This window comes from Pleurodeles waltl, chromosome 3_1, assembly GCF_031143425.1.
Source record: "Pleurodeles waltl isolate 20211129_DDA chromosome 3_1, aPleWal1.hap1.20221129, whole genome shotgun sequence".
Taxonomy (NCBI): Eukaryota; Metazoa; Chordata; class Amphibia; order Caudata; family Salamandridae; genus Pleurodeles; species Pleurodeles waltl.
In genome coordinates, this window is record NC_090440.1 from 468,140,184 (window position 1) to 468,161,402 (window position 21,219).

At 45.6% G+C, this 21,219-nt stretch overlaps 1 protein-coding gene across 6 annotated transcripts in view; it reads right to left on the minus strand.

Annotated features, from left to right (window-relative positions):
* Positions 1-21,219, minus strand: part of AKAP13 (A-kinase anchoring protein 13) — a 1,053,268-nt gene that overhangs the window by 719,140 nt on the left and 312,909 nt on the right. Inside the window, exon 1 of one of the 6 annotated variants that reach the window (XM_069222740.1) lies at positions 1,217-1,299. The exons of the other annotated variants lie outside the window; for them this stretch is intronic. Coding sequence (XP_069078841.1) covers positions 1,217-1,270 — 54 coding nt within the window. The 5' untranslated portion in view covers positions 1,271-1,299. Of the gene's footprint in view, positions 1-1,216; positions 1,300-21,219 lie in introns of those variants that run through there. 6 annotated transcript variants of the gene reach the window in all.

Genomic DNA, 21,219 nt, shown 5'->3' on the forward strand with positions numbered 1-21,219 from the left:
AATCATTGTGCCACAACAACACTGATCAGGCTGGAACAAGGAGCCAATAAATATGATTCGGCGGTTGGTGACGACATTAGCAATAATTTTGGCTTTTAAGTTAATGCGGGATATCAGGTAGTACAAGTAAAACATCTTGGTGGTGTGCCAGCCCTTTAAATGTGTGTCATTTCGGCCTTCCTCGGATTTTGAGGCAATATGCCTGGAACCACGATGCTTAAAGCATTGCCAGAAAGGGTTAAAGGAACATATTCTTCCATGACATCTGACTAAGGAACTCAATGATAACCCATTTGGACCTAGAGATTTGGAGTTGACTCAATGCCGCTGACAGCTCTTCCTCTGAGATGATTCCTACGGATTCCTGCTCAATTCATTCGAAGCCAGGAGTTTGCGCTCTGTATACAAGGCACTATTACAGGTTGGGAACGCCTGAGCAAAGGCTCTTCTTTCTGTTACTTTGTGTCCATTTAAATCACACATTTAATATGTCTGCTGGAGTCACCTCATTTACAGAGCCATTGCAACAATTTTTCTCACTTTGTTGCGCTACTGATACGCCCAACTTTGTTAGGTGAGCCAAGGCACCTTAGCCTTGCCCAAGCTAGTCTATCTCAATATAATTTTGTTATGTTCAATCTGCTTGATTATCTCTGCTGCTGAAGAGGAAACCAAGTGAGATTTCAGATCCAGAATTGAGACTTCCAACTGTATCACCTCTTCTTGTTGACATCCATTGTGCCCTTCAATGCAGCTCATCCTCCTACCATGGATGGAGGCATTAAAGGCTTTCCATTTTATGACTGGTGATCAAGGAACCTTGGTTAAGTGCAAAGTAGAGTTCAGCTTCTCTTTGCAGGATTCTCTTCCTATCTCTATTAACCACCACTCACTGAGCAGCCACCCACCTCGCTTTTGTCCGTATTTCACAGTGAATTCGACTACAAAAAGGAACCAGTGGGGGTGGGGGTGGGGGGATGCTCTCGGCCAGTACACATACTCTTTGGACCAGACTGAGATCCAATCTAGGCAGCAAAAACAGTCAACGAAAAAGATTTATGTGCGCTGGAATAAGTAAATTCCTCACGTCCACGAGGCCCATGCAATCAGTATAGTTCACTAGGAAAGTAGAAGAGTGTTGGGAAAGTTGGGTCAAGAAGGAGCTGCCGGTCTCCATGAAAGTCACATTCAGTGGAGATGGGATATACACACTCACCAAAGAAAGGAGCATTCCATGCAGCGGTTCAGTGATCACAATATAGCTCATCATCAAGTCCCTCCACGGACGAGGCAACTGAAAGTGCTGATGCTGTCTTATCAGTAACTCAGCTTTGTGGGATCCCCTTGTGATGCCTGCTTGAGTTACAACATTAATTCAATAATGGACTAAGAAAGCGTATTGTCCCCATTAAGTGCATCTCCTGCAACAAAAAGACATTTGAGTAGTACCTCATAGGCTGCTTTTATTATTGCACCATACTTCACTTTGTTTAGCAGGCCATTTAAATTCCAGCTGCAAATGTGGAGCGGCACGAGTGAGGATACATTAGCATTACTAGACATCACAGATGTGTAAGGGGAGCGATCAAGCCACATGTGTGCTGAGAACTAAACTAATGCCAGTGGACTAAATATCTAGAACAATATATATCTATACATTTTACTTATCACCACTCCAGCCACCCTACACTTCTGCACATAAAGTACCTGTTGGTAACATGTCTATACTAATCCTGAAACAGTAGTAATAACCCTAGTAAAGACACCAAACAATCGAAGACACCAAACAGAAAATTGGTGATGAGACAGATTGAAGTGAGAAATTGCACAGGCAAGAGAAGGGTGGAAGGGCCTCTAGGTATAGGGCTCGCTAGGAGTCCTTTACATGAGGCAAACCTCAACTATCCCACATCATTTATGCTTTGGGCAGGGATACAGAGTCAGGAATGGTCAGCCTAGGCCCCAGAAGTTCTGTGGTTGAACATGGCATCTATTAATGTATCTTTGGTCCAATTTTAGTCAATGCATTTCAGGCTGATCCAGGTTTAAGCCTGTCTTCACTATCTACCTATCCATTGCCTTTCTTTATGTATGGCCCACTCCGGGTCCAGAGGCAAGATCTAGTAGGAGACCTCAACCCAAGAACACCTTTCACTTGGCCACCCTGTCTCAGACAGCCTAGGGTGGGTGAAAGAAACATGCCTCCTAATTTAAGAGTAATTTGCTTTTTGCAGGCTATACTGACCTCTAGTCAAGTTTCACTACCTTCAGGTTTTCTTTCAGCCCATCAAAGATTTTTCCTTGCTGCTGTACAAGCCTCGGATAGCCTGGAAAGAGGAGGATTGGCTAGATTCACAGTAGATGGCTATCCTGTTGCATGACACCTAAAGGAAAGAGTCACAGTAGTTTAATATTCTAGTAAAGAGAGTTCGGGGAGGGGGGATGGGACTGGGGGCTGAAGGTGGTGTCTGAGCCAGTGCCTGCTGACTTATTTTGATTACAAAGCAGGGGAAGAGTTCCAAAATCTGGCTTCCAGCAGCAAAACCAAGAGTACAGAAAGTGTTCAGGTAGAGACAAATGTTACTGCGGTGGGTCCTCCTTTCAGCGTGTTCACTCATTCCAAGAGGGCATTAGAACAGGATAAGTTGTCCACTCCCGACTTTAGACCCTAACCCACGCCTTCTAGTTCAGAGATCCGCCATTCCACTTCAGTGACAAATGAATATGTTCCACAAAAGTCGGCAGCAAGAGGGCCACATGAGAACCCACCTTTCTGATTTGGTATGCAGGAGCTATCAAGTGTGTAGACAGCTGGATGTATTGCGATTGTATCTTAAGCCTAAAGGGTTTTGCCCACCACTCCATAGACACATCACAAAACCTGCACTTGTATGGTTACCGGTGGAACCTGCTTGGTTAAATTTGTTCATTTTGGCCAGTGAGGCTGCAGATTGCATTTCTCTTTGGCCAGTGTCCCAAATACATTAGAGGGGGATTGACGTGGCAGGGAGAAGCTGGGGAGTACGGCATTGGTTTATTCCACTTTATTCCAAGCACCATTGTCAATGATAGGCTGCATCTCAATGTACAGATCAGGCTTAGAGGGAAACAGCCATCTGAGAGCCATTTAAAGTGGAATTTGGGCCCCACAGTCACCCATATAATGAGTACCTTGGTGGATATCTGGGATGAGCAGGTAGCATGAGTAGGTAGCTTTCAGACTACAATCTAGCAAGGAAGGCAGTACATGCCACCAGACAGTTAGTGATGCATGAAGCCTCAGTCCCAACTCTTGCAGCAGGCGTCAGTTCAAGGCAACACTTAGTCCACTTGCTCTATCAGGACGCAATCAGAATTATGCCACAGTGTGTCACAAACCACTCCCCCCTCCTTCCCGGGCCCCAGCTGGGGGCAGAGCAGGATGTCAAGTAGCCCACAACACACCCACCCACCCAGCAGTCAGACCCAAGGAACGTCTCCAACCTCACAAAGTCTCAGAGGTCCCAGCAACACCATATCACCACCACTCCAGCAAGGGTCTTCACTGGCCTGAGTAGAACAGGACCAGCCTCGTATCAAGGCTTCTGAGAATTCTCACTCCAAGGGGGTACCTGTGGCAAGTAGAACCAGCCCTTCTCCCTATGGTGTCTGGATCTTCCACCTCCCAAGATGATCCAGTGGAGGACACTCCACCGTCCAGGAACAGGATCCATCTTTCCACCGCTACTCTCCACTGACACCTTCACGTAAGATGTTAGCAGGCGGCATTCATTGCAAGTGCTTTGTCTAGATGTCGGCGCCCTCCAAGCACTCCAACCAGCAAGAACATGAAGCCGGCAGGATTAGCCATGTATGGGGGAATTTTCAATTATGGTCTACGCAGGATTATGAAATGTTTAGCATTAGCCTAGTTAATGCCTCAGCAAAGAGCAATTAGCCATTCCTGCCCTCCAAGCCACTGCCCCACGTAAGAATTGTTGATAATTAAACTTACTTATATTTTAATAAACCTTAAGTAACATGCTTAAAAAAAATACCATTACTGCTGTCACTATTATAGATAAATGTGTGGGTAAGGATGGGGTGATTTCACCGATTTAGTCTTGTGTCAATTGTGATGTACTTATTCTGTAAAGGTAACCTACGTGTTCACTAAACACATCCTTATGTTATAAATATCCAAGAGCCTCTTCCCGGGCCCTAAAAACAAATCCAAAAATGACTGTGATTAAACACGCTTTGCTAAAGGGAGATTACCTCGACAATATGAAGATCAGTGCCCAAAATACAATTAGACCTTTGTCCCTGTACAAGCTAGTAATTGCTCAATCAAAAACAATACATTCTGCTAATATCACATAATCTCCAAAAGTAGCTAAAACTCTGAAAGTACCTAAAACATTGGAAGACGTAACAAAGTTAAATAACAGTATAGTAAATCACCTGATACTAAATCACAGTTTAATATAGCTCTTGAAAAAGCTTGCAATATCGTGAAAAACCTTTGCAGTGACTACTTTGGAAGCTCTAATAATAGGATCATTAAAAACCACCCATCTAAAGCAACCATTCGAACTTTATTTCTTGCACACATTAACTGTACAGTACTGAAATAGTTGGTATCCTCCAATTTCTGTAATGTGTGCATCACAAACAATACTGCAGCGAAAGGTGCCACAATGAAAATGTATTTCAAAGTCAATCATCAATTTGTGCCAAATCCAACTGTTGAAGTTATCGTTATTAGAACTGAATGCTGATACAGCCCAAACATCGAATAAATCTGCAAGCATAAACATTCACAAGCAATGGCTGGCTGCCATCTATCTTGGTTTTATTTTCTTGGTTGTAGATCATTTTGTTAAAATCGTGGCATTCTGATGCCAATGACTTCTTGGGCTAGGGCCAGATTGCATGCTCAAAGAAAGGTTCCACGTTTGCCACTAGAAGGTTGAGAAACCAAAAGTGGGAATCTATGTTCTCTTACAGGGAGAATTCAAGTTACTCTGTAACTTAGTACAGCTAAGCGAAGGGTCCGGCATACAACTATGATTGTTTAAAACTCAAGACTTTTCACAAAACTGTTGACACATTCAATCAAGGACATCTAGGACACCTTCGAACCCCTAGACTCTACAAACTCACCAATAACGCCCCAACCAGGATCCACCGAACCCTCACTGCTCCTGCACGCCTGGACCTCCCTCACAACGGACGAGACTCGCTCTATCATAAGCAGCATCCATTCCAGAACCCTTACCGACCATTGCCCCCACAACGTCTTCAACGAGGCCAGTGCCTCGTTTGCACCCGAGCTCCGCAAGTCCATCAACTGCTCCCTGGAGTCAGCAACCTTCCCTGAGGACTGGGAGCACACCGAGATCCACTCGCTAATGAAGAAACCCACAGCCGATCCATCAGATCTCAAGAACTACCGCCTCATCTCACTGCTGCCTTTCCCAGCTAAAGTCGCAGAGAAAGCGTACCAGGGACAACATACTGGACAACCCCCAATCAGGATTCAGAACTAACCAAAGAACTGAGATCGCCCTGCTCTTCGCCACAGATGACATCCACTCTTTCCTCGACCAAACAAACAGCAGCTCTCATCTTACTAGACCTATCGGCCGCCTTCGATACAGTGTCCCACTGCACCGTATGCACCAGACTCCACACAGCAGACATACGCCGCAAGGCCCTTCGATGGATACCCTCCTTCCTGACAGGCAGAACGCAGAGTCAGGCTCCAGTTACACATGTCAGAACCTACAGAAATCAGCTGTGGAATACCCCAAGGATCCTCCTTAAGCCCCACGCTGTTCAACATTTACATGTCCTGCTCGCCCCTGTCGTCAGGGACTACGGTCTAAACAGTTTCCTAGGCTCATGACAACCCAGCTGATCATCTCCCTGAATGAAAACGACGGAATGAAAGCAGTTGCTGCCTGGATGAAGGGGAGCTGCCTTAAGCTGAACTCTGACAAGATATGATCCTCATCCTGGGACCATCCTCCTCAGCCTGGGACGACTCCTGGTTGCCCTCACCACCCACCCCCAAAACATAGGCGTCTTCCTCGACTAAGCACTCACCATGGCTAGACAGGTTAACTCAGTCGCATTCACCTGCTTCCACACCATCAGACTCCTACAGAAGTTTTTCAGATGAATACCAAGCAACTGCCACACAACCTTGACACAAGCCTTGATCACAAGCAGACTTGACTATGGCAACGCCCTCTATGCCGGAACCACCAAGAAGAACCTGAGCAAGCTACAACAAATCGTGAAGCAGGTAAACAGGAGGCCAACCACTTGATCCTTGGAGAGCAGTTCCAGTTCCAAAGCATCAGCAGGATTCAGGAGTCCTTAAGTGAGGCATCTTCTTACTGCAGGAGCCAGCAGTCAGGATTGTTATTCCTGCATGGTCTTTTTCTATCTATGGTTCTTCCCAGGTCCAGGAATGTTCTGGAGAGGTGGAGGAGGAGATGCCATACGTACCCTGTGCACTAGCCAGTTACTGGTGGAATTCTACACACCAATCCAAACAATTTTCTCGCATCCCCTCCACCTGCTCTTTGCCTTACTGTAACATTTCTGAGGAGCTACTGTTTCAAGATGGTGGGACCTAGCTGCCATAGCTCAGGCCGATCTTTGGCTTCTTGGCCGTTTGCCAAACTGACAGGGTCAAAACTGGATTCACTTACTACTATGCCTGGAGCCTAACCATCTAAGAGGGTCGAGGGAAGATTTGAAGATAACCTTCTTGGTAATTCTAAGTCAAAAGAGATAATGCTAAAGCTGCCCTTTGTTCCACCAACTGTCCCTGTCTAATCCCAGAAATCTAATTTGTGCTAAAAGGTCAGCAGTGAACGACAACTGGCCTTTCCTGATACCAGAAGCAAGCCATTTCCCTCTAAGCCACAGCCATTTACTATCTCAGACAAATATGCATATTCTAGCTCTGGAGGTGCGATGAGCAACAGAACATGTTTTAAGCCAGTATTGGATGAAGCATCAGCCTGAAGGACATTTTCATAGTTACATTTCTGCTTAGGTTATTAAAAATCTGATTACACCATAAAGTCAGATTTTAAAAAACTAAGCAGGAAAGTACTTTTCTAAGTGGAGGTGAAAAATAAAGTTTATAAACCCACCTAAGCCTAAAATGTTTAGCCCTACATAGTTAAATCACTCTTGGGTTTTATTTCACTGTGAGGGCACAATATCTCTAATATGTAGTGTGCCCTGTTTTTATATACTAGCACACTTGTTTGTGGGGTTTACAGGGCAGTTTTAGGGGTGACTTATGAATACTCAAAAATAAGCTTTTCCTACATGGCAAGAGCATTTTCCCCAGCCATGTGCCACTGCATTGCACTTAAACTGCAGCCAAGCTGGAACACAGTGATGCTCTGGCAGAGAAATATTCTTGTCATATACAGGTGGTGTAAACATGCACTGCATTACACATATGGCATTTAACTTTCCATGCCACTGATGCAGTTAGGGTACCAGTTGCAATGCACTTAAAGGATGTCAAATAGGGTAAATAGCATGATTCATTGAGGAAGCAAAGCACTTTATTACACTTTAGCAGTGGTAACCAGCACATTGATGTCTTAGGGGGTGATTCTGAGTCTGGCGGGCGGCGGAGGCCGCCCGCCAGACTTCCCCCAACAAAATACCGCTCCGAGGTCGCAAGACCGCTGAGGGTATTTTGGGATTTGCCCTGGGCTGGCGGGCGGCCGCCAAAAGGCCGCCCGCCAGCCCAGGGCAAATCAACCTTCCCACGAGGACGCCGGCTCAGAATTGAGCCGGCGTAGTGGGAAGGTGCGACGGGTGCAGTTGCACCCGTCGCGTATTTCAGTGTCTGCTTTGCAGACACTGAAATACTACGTGGGGCCCTCTTACGGGGGCCCCTGCAGTGCCCATGCCATTGGCATGGGCACTGCAGGGGCCCCCAGGGGCCCCGCGGCACCCCCTACCGCCATCCTGTTCCTGGCGGGAGACCTGCCAGGAACAGGATGGCGGTAGGGGGTGTCAGAATCCCCATGGCGGCGGAGCGCGCTCCGCCGCCATGGGGGATTCTGTAGGGCAGCGGAAAACCGGCGAGAGACCGCCGGTTTTTCCTTTCTGGCCGCGGCTGAACCGCCGCGGTCAGAATGCCCTTGGGAGCACCGCCAGCCTGTTGGCGGTGCTCCCGTGGTCGTTGACCCTGGCGGTCAACGACCGCCAGGGTCAGAATGACCCCCTTAGTGTCTTAAGGAACAAAACAACTACACTATCATTGTAATAGCAGGAGTGGGTGAAGTCGCAAAAGTCTTCATTCACATTTTCAGTTTTTGCTGGAAAGTTTATTTCTTTGTAGTGCAATATTATACTGTGCTTACTGCTAATAGCACGGCTTATGGTCCCTTTGTATGGAAGCTAAAATTGATTCTCTGTGAATGAAACAGTGACCTTTATTATATGCTACAACAGTGGCAATTCACAAAATATAATTTTTTTGCAAATACATGGTGATCAATTAAAGTCCTTTACTATTATTCTACTTTCAACATTTTGCAGTAAAAGACTTTGCCATTTTTCATAGCACTGTACTATCCTTAACTGAATTTTTCATTCCGATTTCCTAAGACCATCAGTAATCTGCAGAACAAATGTCACATTGTTGTTGTATGTATAAAGAACATGTTACTTACCTTTGGTAACACACTTTCTGGAGGATACTCTAACTCAGAGGTCTTCAAAAATATTTATGCCGGGACCCCCCTCTCAAAGATTTTTAGGTGTAAGGACCCCCCACTTCTGATAAAAAGTTCTAGAACCTGGTACTCCTCATCATCAACAATAATAAAAGTCCCAATTTCCCACAGCAAATAATTTTTACAGTGAGGAAATAATATTAATATTAAACAGTGTTTAGCAAACCAAAGATCAGTGAGTGTGGGTGCGTGGTCAAAGGTGTAGCTAAAAACAAATTTCCTCATTTATAAGGATTTGGCGTAGGACAGTGCCACAAGTCTTCTTGCTACACTGCCCTACGTCAATACAAAAGGGCAGGAATGGACCGTATTTATGAAATACAGTGCATTTCTGTACTTTCTCCCTGTACTGGTGCACAAATTGCTGCCTAGCGCCAAGTTAGGCAGGATTGTTTTTGTGCAAGACGAAGCACCTTCCTGCACAAAAACAATCCAGAGAGGCATTGTACCTCTTTCTATATGTGTGGCACACATGGAAAGAGGAAAAACAAGGAGAAATAAAAAAGTTTCTCATCATTATGCCTTCTCTGGGGAGGCGTAAGGTTTGGTACTGCTCCAGTTTACGTGATTTTGTAAATCTGGCACAGCGTCAACATCCATGGGTGTTGCGTGGGAACACCCACCACAATGACCATGAAACACCTCCTTGACGCTTGTGCTGCTTTGCCTTACTCCTTAACTATGAGGCCATTCAAAGCCACGCAGCGTGGCTTAACGTCACCTCATACGTATGATTGAGAGGATTGTGCCGCTGGAGCTTCAAAAAAAGTGATGCTCCATTAGTGCAAGCCTCTCATAAATAAACCCCAAAATATTCTAAGTTGTTTTTAAGTCTTTCGCCGTCTGGTAGCCAGATCTAAATTAACAGCCAGTTTAAATGAAAAATAAATAAAAGAAAGTTGTTACTCAGTGGGAAATGCACTGTAGTACATTATGAAACCTCTATTAGTTAATGCACTGCAGAGGTCTGTGTGTAGCCAGAGAGCGACAGGATTAAATCCTGGTATATACAGTTGAGAATAATGGTGTATTTTTAGTGCCACAAGGTCACAACCTGTGAGAGAAAGCACTGTGAATATGTAAGATAGTAGATTCAAGTAATACCAGAGCATATGCAACACCTTTTTAATTTTTTTTTTTTTTTTTTTAAATAGCTGTCCCTTCAACACCTCCAGGTGAAGTAAGTGCTGTGTAACTACAATTGAAAGCACACACTTCTTAACTCTTTGCAATACCCCTAAAAACGAATAAATGTTTGTCATCACAAAGCTTTGTGATTCTATCAGCTCCCAAGCATCCTTTACAGTCGCAGATTACTCTTTACATTTGCAATCAGCTCGTAGAGCACATTTGCATTTCATTCAGGAAACAGGCACCCTGGTATGAAGGCCTTCTTAGCTTTCACAGCACAGGAGACTCAATAAATCAAAGTTCACCTGAGGCATTTTAACAATTGGCTGGGGGAATGCGCGACCCCCTTTCCAGGACCAACGGCCCCCCTCAGGGTCGTGACCCCCAGATTGAAGACCTCTGCTCTAACCGCACATTCCTCACCCTACAATACTCCCAAGGCACCAGCAATACGCTTGCGTGCCATTAAGTAGCTCCATGTGGCTAGACACTGCCCCTGGGGTGGCGGAGGGAAGCCGCATATCAGTGCCACCCCTGCACCATCATGTTATTCTCTTGCTTGTCTCTTTCCACAGTCTCAGGGGCAGAATATGAACAATATGTAGTACCAAATTCCTAACCTGGGACCCTTACAGATGATAAAAAGAAGCCACTCCACAGAACAGGGAAGTGGATGGGCAGTGAGGAATCAGACATTACACAGAGTACCGACCAGAAAGATTGTTACCAAAGGTAAGAAACTTGTTCTTCCTATGGCTATATCTAATCACAGATTCCTTCCCTAATAATAGCTACCAAAGCAGTACATCTCCAGGTTGAGGGTCTGTGGATTGGACTCGGACCAGACCAAAATGTCTAAAATGTCTTGAAGGATGAAGTGAGGGGAAAAAAAAGGCATTTCATGTCGAACCTGGATGTCCTTTCTGAATGTATGCACTGATGCCCATGTCTCAGCCAGGTAAATGTCAAGGACAGGCACACAGAGCACCAACAAGTTGGTAGTAGCCTAGGCATTGGTGGAATAGGCTCTCAGACCTTCCAGAAGTTGCTTCTTGGCTAGTGCACAGCAGATCTCCATGTAGAGAGCAATCCACCTTGACAGGGACTTTTCATGCACTCTTCCATTTCTTTGCCACGAAGAACCCCACAAACAAGTTATCATTCACATGGTGTACTTTAGAATGATCCAATAAAATCTTAAAGCCATCTTAGGGTTCAGCTGATGGAGCCACTCCTGCTCTGTTTGAGGTGTGAGGAGGAGGAGCAAAGAACACAAGGAGGGTGTTGGATTGATCAACATGACAGAGTCATTACTTTTGGCAAGAATGCTGTCCTGTCCTCAACATCAACTTGTCCGGAAAAGAGGCATATGACAGTTACAGTGAAAGTGCATTGAGTGCACTCATGTAACGAGCAGATGTGATTGCAATGAGGAAGATGGTCTTTAAAGTCAGGAAATGCAATGAGCAACTAAGCATCGGCTTCCATGGCATGAACATGAGAAATGAGAAATGTAAAGACTAAGTTAAGGTCAAACTGCGGCATCACAAACAGTTTGGGAGGGAGCGTGTCACACCTTTAATAAATCTTGCAGGAAGCTGGCCCTTTATTTGGTATGTGAATACCGTGTACATGGTCCAGGGGTTTCCCAGTGAGTGGACAAGGCTATGCAATTTCCAAGTGCTCTATTTAATGGTAGTGTGGTCAAAGAGCCTTAGGCTTAACACAGAGGAGTGCAAGACATACACAAATACACACAATGGTCAATAAATGAGGCACAAGACCCAAAAAGGAGATCCACACCAAATTATAAAATTAGCAAGTAACTTTATATATGTTTAGGCATCACAGAAAAATTGTTGCGGTAAGTCAGTTTTCAAATAGGAATTCCTTTCACTTTATAAAGTAGTCAGTGCAATTTCTGAGCTCTGCAATCTTATCCTATGGGAGGAAAAATAAGTTCTGCAAAAATGTAAAACAAAGCGACTTACAAAATCAATCTCCTGGGGTTAAGGTCAGTAGTGGGTGTGGGTCCAAGGCAGCATCCACAGTACACCCTCAGCGGCACAGAGGCAACCGAGTGCAGAGTGCATAGCAGCGTCAGGTGCCCAATATGTTCCTATGGAGATCGGTCACTGCAAAACGAGACTGCAGGCTCTGGCCAGGAGGCCAGTCAGGCTGAAGCAACAGTGGGGCTCAGGCCTCACGATGCTCAGGCCTAGGCATGCACCTTTGGTAATCTTCTCCACGGCTCAGGGGTGATGGGGGCAGAAGTGTCTTTAGATGTCGAGATTTTCAGAGGGGGCTCTTAGGGTGGCACAATTCATGCTTCAGCCCTTAAGGACCCTCTTTAGTACCTCAGGCCCTAGGTACCAGGGGTACCATTTACTAGGGGCATACAGAGGGTGCTAAACGATTTGCCAACTGGGGGAAACAATTATACAGTTTGGGGAAAAAGATCTGGCACTAGGGACCTGGTTAGCAGAAACTCAGTGCACTTTCAATCTAAATCACATCATATACCAGGCACAGAGTGGGGGCTGGTAACCATGTCAAAAAGAGGCCCTTTTCCACATGACCCCCCTCCCAAACGAAGAGGATGAAACTAACCTTTCCCCAGTGATATTTGGTTGCCCATCACCTGTCAATTAATTAATCAGCCCTAGTAACTGGGTGTGCATCTGTTTTGTTACCCCATTGAGGCCCCTACAGTCTGCACACAGCCTCATTTATCTTTCCATCCTGGGGATGAGGCTTGGGGACTACGACAACTGTGCTTGCCCAGGGTCTCTCAAAGTGGTCTATAACTCCTGATTCCAGCATCTTGCTTTCTTTAGCTTTGATGCTCTCTTTGACATGATCAGATTGTCTGTAGATTTTATTTCTGGCAGGTAAGCTCTCACAGGGTCCACATCATGTGTACACCATGTAGTCTGGCCAGGGGTCACAGGGAAGAGCTCAGCATACGGATGCAAGGCTTGATCTCAGTCAGTCTCTTATTGGTCAGTAAGGGTGTCTGATAAGGGCATTCCTTCAACTGAGCCATCTTTCAGGTTGCTGGAATGGAGATAAGGGAGAGGTTCACTTTCAGCGTCCTCTCCCTCATCAGTGACCATGAGCATGGTCATTTCAGCTCTGTCGTGATAGAGTTTAAGGCGACTGACATAGATAACCCTTTTGGAATTCATTCAAGTGCCAAGGTCCACCAGGTAGGTGACTTTCCCTTTCCTTTCTAGGATACGGTAGGTCCACTCCATTTGTTCTGGAGGGCCATAGGAGCCACAGGCTCCACACCCACACCTTCTGCCCTGGTTGGAACTCAACCAGTGCAGTCTTTAGGTGATACCAGAGCCTCTGGAGCTCTTGGCTGCCATGAAGGTTTTTGGAAGGTTTTTTTCATGTTCTCAGCCATTCAAGAGCAAAGGCGAAGCACTTACTCCACAATATGCTGTTTAGGTTCTTTGACAGGACTCTACCATCTCTCCTTCACAAAACAAAGTGGTCCCCTCACAGGATGCCCAAACAGAAGTTCAAAGGGGGAGAAACCTACCCCCTTTTGTGGCACTTCCCTGTAAGTGAAAAGCAGACATGGAAGTAAGACATTCCACATACTTTTGAGTTTTTCAGGGAGTCCACCAATCACTTCACTCAATGTCTTATTGAATCTTTTAACAGGGCAATTGGTTTCTGAGTGATATGGGGTAGTGAACTTAGAGGTCACACCATATTCAGCCCATATGTTTCAGGTAGCCAGGCATGAAGTGTGTACCTCTGTCTGACACCACCTCCTTTGGAAAGCCCACTATGGCAAATATACCAATGAAGGTCCTAGCTACTGCAGGGGCAGTAGCAGTCCTTAGGGCAATTGCCTCAGTATACCTGGTTGCATGATCCACTACAACCAGTATAAACCGTTTTCCCGATGCTGTTGGAGGGTGTAGGGGACCAACAATGTCAATCACTACCCTCTCAAAGAGAACCCCAACCAGTGGAAGTAGAATTAAGGGGGCCCTTGGATGGTCTCCTGTCTTGCCACTGGCTTCACAGGTGGCACAGGAGTTACAAAACTCCTTCACCTTCTGGGACATGCCTGGCCAGTAGAACTGGTTCACTAACAAACTCCAAGTTTTAGCTTGGTCAAGATGCCAAGCTAGGGGGATGTCATGGGCCAATGTGGGGAAAAATTCTCTAAACAGCTGAGGGACTATCACTCTCCTAGTGGTACCAGCTATGGGGTCTCTGGCCTCAGTGTAAAGGAGTCCCTCCTCCCAATAGGTCCTGTGGGAACTACTGACATCTCCCTTCCCCTGATCAGCAGCTTGCGGTCTCAGGCCTTCAAGAGTGAGACAGGTCCTCTTCCCCTGGCAGAGATTTTCCCTAGAGAGTCCTCCTGGGCCCAAGAGCTCTGCCGTGTAAGGCCCAAGTTCCTGAGGCTCAGTTCCCTATGGGGCTGAAAGGTCATCTCTCTCAGAGGAGAGGGGACCTGATCTGGTTTCTTTTTGGAAGCTAGTTTCCCAGACTTCTTGTCCTTTCTCTTAGTAGGTTGGGCCTTTATTCCAGACTCCAACTCTACTTTTTCGCTCTGGGCTTTGCACTATGCTCTTGTTTTTACACACACCCATTTGGGTATACCCAGCATAGCTGTATGGGTCTTTCTTTTGACCACAGCCCATGGTGAGGACTCAATATTTTTGCCTAGCGGACACTACACGGGAATCGCAGGAGATACCACAACCTTCTTCTGGCCAGTAACCCCTCCCCATTCTAAATATACCATCATCATCATGGGATATACCTTAGCCTGATTAACAGCTGTTGTGGATCCTATTTAACTTTAATGGGAATCAGGAGTTCAGCTTTGCCTTTGGCTTGCAGGCCTGTGACCTGTCACCCAGTGACCTTTAACCTACTTAGCTTGCTCTGTTTTAGCACATTTATTTAATTATCTCTTCCAAGATGTCTGCTATGTTTGTAGTTCGGAAGATGTTTTAGTTTCATATTATCAGTGCCACTCTGTAAAGGCATCACTATCAGCGTCAAAGATGAATGAGATACATACGTATTTACATTATGTACTTTCCCACTTTCGTGTGCTAGTAACATAATGTACCTTTTCAGGGAATTGTTTTATATAATTGACACCCCAAGCATGCCTTCATATCTATTGTTTATACTTGGGTCAGGAGTCCTACCAGATCTGTATAAATACATCTCACACAGACAAGATAAACAGAGGGATTCTTACAAGATGCCATCAACGCTATCTATGCTGAACTTTCCATTGATGCTGACCTGGTCTTCGTGTCACCATGGAGTATGATCTAGGGACCTCATTCCAAGGTAACGAGGGTTGAGTGGCTCTTCTCATGTTCTTTCAAGATGGTGGGGCTCTTTGTATTTATGACTCTTGTTTTTACCATTCTGTTTCTTGCATTGTTCATTATCCTACTCATTGCAGCCCATGCAATTTATAGTAGATTGCAGTCTTGTTAATAAAACCTACAGAACATTTTTACTGCATTTCTTTCATTGCCTTAGACATGCTGTTCATGTGAGAAAAGGGTAATCTCCATTTAACCACGACCTCCCTGAGATGTCGCACTCTTGAGTCCATGCGTAAAGGCTGCCACAAATCACCTTTTACTGTTTGGGTTTTTGGTGAGGTACTGCTTGTGAGCTGGGAGGGCTGGAACCACAGATGCAACTTGTTGTAGGATTGGCCTAGTCACCTACAAACAAAAGTGGTCTCATCCTTAATCCAGCAGTCTTGCTTAGAGCAAGAGTCAAACTTCGACACAGCGTAGAGGACTGTATATGCCTCACCAGTCAAGTACTGATCTGAGTAATAGTTGCTCAGTCAACATAGTGACATTGGCACCAGTGTCTCTCAGGGCTTCAAATCTAAACCCATTGATATGTGGCTGTTGTCTGTATCTCTCCGGAATACTGGGCCAGACAGCCAGGGCAGCTACATTCACTCCACCCTCTGAAACTAGAGTTGCCTCAGTGGGATCCCTGGAATACCATCTGGAGACTTACCACTGCATTTACTGCAGGTGCACTAAAGGCATTCTTTTTAAGGGGACAGGTAGGGTCTCCAGTTTGGTGCCTAAGAGCCTTACAGTAATGACACCAAGCATTTTTTGTGATTCCAGTTTTTATCTTTGTAATCACCCTTGGATTGTGAAGAGTCCCTGGGCCCACCCTCCTGAGAATATTTTTGAGGGCCTATAGAAGACTATTTGCTTTTATCATTTGTCTGGTCACCATCTTTTCTGTGGGAGGGATTTTTGGCCTCTTATGATCACTCCCTCCACCATGAGTGATAGTTTGGGCCACCCTTGTTTTGACACAATGGTCTGCCGTCTTTCCTAACTCTTAAAGAGAAAGTGGACCTATTTCTACCTGGTGCTGATGTAACTTCTCTTGAACACAATTACTTAACAGATGTTCTTTCATAATTAAAATATAAAATCCTTTATCATAATGTGTATTGTTACCTTTTAGCTAGCCACCTCGTGTTTTCACTGATAAATCCACAAAACCTACCCCGGTCTGACTCTGGGTTTTGTAAATCTCCCTGAACCTGATCCTGTACTCTTCAGTGGTGAGTCCAAAGCCCTTAATCAGGGTATACTTCGTGAGGTCACAGGACTCAGTATGTGTCTCATTCAATGTCAGGAGTCTATCCCTGCATTTACCAGAGGATAGTTCCCAAATGAGAGAGCCCAAATACTTCTATCCAACTTTCCTGGCTCTTCAGACTCTCTTAAATGCTGTGAACCATTTGGTGATATCACCTGAGTATATTGTGACAAATCCTTTGGGGATTTTAGTGTCACAAGTGTCCTCCCTAGTTATGAGTTTTTTGCCATCAGAGATGGGTCCAAGGCCCATATCAGTAGTTTGCTTTTTCTTGCGCTATGACTTAACCTCTAAGGCTATCCTCTTGGCTAACTTCTGAAGATCTGCACCTTAAGTATCTAAATCTTCTGAGATGCTACTAGAAGTGTTCTCAGTGGAGGTATTGTTTGAGGGGTAGAGATGGAGTCATCTTCGACTTCCTCCAACTCTGCATTTTCCTCTTCTTCCCCAGTGGGGGGATTTCTACTTGCCAAGGCCTTATCGTTGTTTGCCAGCAACTATTGCAGATGGGCTTCTGTGAGTTTAGGCCCTGTGGCAAGTTTCCATGCTTTACAGAGGTCCTTAAGTTGGGGTACCTTAAGGTGATGACAGGGTGCCAGTTTGAGTTCCTGGGAAGGACGTTGCTCAGAAATGGTGTTTAAAGTAGTTGGTAACTTTTTTAAAGGACTTACAAAAAAATTGTTAAGTACTTTTCTAAAAGACCTAACACTTTGCTTTTTTAAGTTCTAAATAGTTTTGTAAAAGGGACTTAACCAAAGTCCTACTGCTATTCAAAACAATTTAGAAAAAAGTCAAACATTGGAAATAAATACTCAAAATTTTGGATTTCTCTGTGGGTTCACTTATCAACCAAGTGGTACAGTAGCTGTCAAGTCTTGTATCCCAACCGCTGCACCACCAATTTAAGAATTGTAAGGGGTCCAGGGTTCCCCAGTGAGTGGACAGGGCTATACAATCCCAAAGTGCTCTATTTGGGGTAATTTGGTCAAGCAGCTTTAGGCTTGACACAGAGAAGTGCAAGACATCTACAAATTCACACAATAGTCAATAAATGATACACACAACTCAAAAAGGAGATCCACACCAATTTATACAAAAAGCAAGTATCTTTACATATGTTTAGGTATCAGAGAAAAATCGTTCAGATAAGAACGTTTTTAAATAGGAATTATTGTCACTTTCAAAAAGTGGACAATTTCTGAGTTCTGAAATGTTAACCTATGGGAGAAAAATCAAGTTCTGCAAGCAGGTAGAGTACAGCGATTTACAAGACCAATCTCCGGGGGTTAAGGTGAGTAGTGGGCAAAGTCCAAGTCAGCATCAACAGTACACTCTCAGCGCCACCGGGGCACCCCAGTGCAGAGTGCAAAACAATGTTGGGTGCCCAATGCATTCCTATGAATATCTGCCACTGCGAAAAGAGACAGCAGGGTCTGGCCAGGAGGCCAGTCTGGTTGAACCAATAAGGCTCAGGCCTCACGATGCTTGGGCACAGGCTGGCACCTTTGGTCCTCTTCTCCATGTTTCAAGGGCGATGAGTGCAGAAGTGTCGGGTTTTCAGACAGAAGCAGTTGCGGTATAGGGGGGCTGCAAGCAGAGGTTGCAGGCGTCATCGGGAAGTCCAGGAGGAGTGAAACCACAATGGGCTCACACTCTGGAGGGCTGGGGAACCTTGTTGGCACTGCTGGTCCACTTCAACTCGGGTCGGAGACAGCGGGTGCAGTGGCGACTTCAGGTGTTCGGTTTTGGTGGTTCCAGAGGCTTCAGAGTCCCTTCTTTTGAAGTTTGCTGGAGAATAGACCCTCTGTTAACATGAAGTCTTGAGTCTTTGTCGAAGGCACCCAGTCCTCCTGGGTTTCCTCAGTCCAACCTGCAGGACAAGTCACCTTTGTGCAGAATTTGACAAGGGATGCAGTCAGTTGCTTCTTTTCTCCTCTTCTGCTGTTGCAGCTCTTCGGTGTCCTGGGTCTTCTTAGTCAGGATCTGCTTCTCTTGTGCCGGGGACTCCCCTAAATACCGAATTTATGGATGCTAGTTGCCAATATGTTACTGACACTTGGGGTCACTATGCCCCCTTATGACCACTTCCTGTTAAAAATGGGTATAACCCTGTCCCAGAATTCCTAGGTATGCCATCTCAGAGACGGCAACCTCTGAAAAATTGTGTCCACCTCGCAGTAGCCCACCTAAGGGATGAGACTAGCCTGGAGGTGGCACGCCTACCCGATTAGCTAATTTTCTCACCTGTCCAGGTGGCAGATGGGCTCTGGACAGGCTGCGTAGCATCCTCTCCCTTGAGGGGAACCAAATCCACATTTCAAAGGTGATAGCCCTTTGAGACTTGTTTAAGGAGGTTAATCAGCAGGTCATCCTGTAAAAGGGTGTGCTACATCCTCTTTCCAGACAGGCTTTTGTTCTGGGCCTCAGGAGAGCAGAAGGCACTCACCAAAGGGGGCAACAACCGTGCCTCAGGCAGCAGGCTGGCAGAAACTGGTCAGCGAGCACTCCAGAGGCTGCTAGGGCTTCAGGGGGCACCTCTGAGGTGACCTCTGGGTGCATGTATTGGTAAATCCAACAATGGCATCAGTGTGGGTTCACCAATACGAGATGTTTGATACCAAACTTTCCTTTCTTCAGTGAAGTCATCATGTAGCTGGGGAACTCGTATAGACCAGTGTCCAGCACATGCATTTAAAATGTCTTCCCTGGTCACTTACTATGTATGAGAATTGACAAAGGCATAGCAGGGGCATATCTGCTTGTATAGATATGCCCCCACATGTAATATAATGCACCCTTCCTGCTAGAAAGGTGACATACATATACTGCATGCAGTGTTAGGAGACATGGCACAAAGGATATGTGCATTGTTGTGTTTTCACTTTTGTTTGGACCAAGACATGCACCCTGCAATGGCAGCCTGTCATGTGCTTGGTGAGGGGTCCCTTAGGGTGGCACAATTTGTGCTGCAGCCCTTAGGGACCCTCTTTAGCACCTCAGGCCCTAGGTACCAGGAATACCATTTAATATGGACTTACAGATGGTGCTAAAGGATTTGTCAATTGGGAAAACAATTGTACAGTTTAGGGAAAGAGATCTGGCACTGGGACCTGGTTAGCAGGAAGTCAGTGCACTTTCAGTCAAAATCACATCATGTACCAGGCAAAAGGTGGGGGAGGAGAAGGGAACAATGTCAAAAAGAGGCAATTCCCTACAAATCTCATCACAACAGGTGATTTAAGAAAGGCCAGTTTGTTCAGCAAATGTAGAAAGGCTGAAAGGGCCAACAAATACTCTTTAATAGTGCCCACTGCAAGGCCTTGGTTGGCCAAAGGTAAAAACAAGCAAAAGATTATCTGACAGCTTGTAAAGGGCTAATCTTGAGGATACCACACTAGCCAACATATCTGTTCAAAAGCCTGGCATAAACGAACATTGTGGAGGAGCACTTAGCAGCGAGGATGACATCCATCACTTCTGAAGGAAGATCAACGCAGTCTACATGCACGGAGGTGCAGACTGCATAGATTCTAGAGGAGGATCCTGCCTTGTTGCTGAGACAGGAAGTCCTCCGGAAAGGGATGAATGATCCGAGGACAGATGCTCATGTCCAGATGTCCAGAGTATCACACTGTCCAATAAGGGACCACTAAAATGAATTGGGTCGAGTCATTCTTGACCTTTTTCAGAACTTTGGCCAGGAGAGACAGAGGCAGGAAGGACACACAAAAGTACAGAGTTCCTTTTCACCCATAACACATCTCTTAGTGATTGTTATCATGGAAACTCAAACATTCAAAACTTTTAGCACTGACCATTCGTGACAGTGGTGAAAAGATCTAGCCAGGATTTTCTCCACTGCCAGAAGATGCCCCGCATCACTTGGGTATGTAATTTCCATTCTTAGTCTGACAAAGGTAGTCTGCTGAGCTCCTCTGCTCCTGCTTTCAAAGACTCTGCCAGGTGGTTCACAATCAGGAAGATGATGCTCCAACCAACTGCAGCGGTGCAGAGCCTCTTAGCCAAGGGCACAGTACCACAATCCATCTTGCTTTTTGCATTATCACAATATAGCTTTGTCCATGAGAACCCTCACCGGCCTTTTTTTGATGGAGAGTAGGAAGACCATTCAAGGCCAAGCAAATGGCCATGAAGGCCATGCGATTGGCCATAATTCCAACAAGTTGATGTGGGCTCAGGCTTCTGTCAGAGAACAGATTTCTTTGACCTCCATTTCTTCCAAATAACCTCTCTAACCCTGCAGTGATGCATCCGTCACCACCGTTAGCTCTGGGTGAGGAAGGGAGAGAGGCCTGTTGCTGGTTCAGTTGCAGCCGAATAACCACCATTGCAGTTCTTGTGCAGTCTCATTCAAGATCTGAAATACCTCCAACAGGTTGCCATTGTGCTGGGCCCACTGGAAATTTACATCCCACTGCAGAGCCCGCATATGCCACCTGCCGCAGTTGACTAAGAAGATACGGAGACTAAAAGGACAAGAAGCCTCAGAGATACTCACACGAGAACCACAACCAAGGTTGAAATATAGGGATCATAGCCCAACTGTCTTAGACGTGTTGCAACAGAGGGAAGGTCCTGAACTGGACAATATCTAGGACTGTCCCAATGAAAGGAAATCTCTGCGTAGGACTTACTTGCGACTTTGGCTTGTTGAATG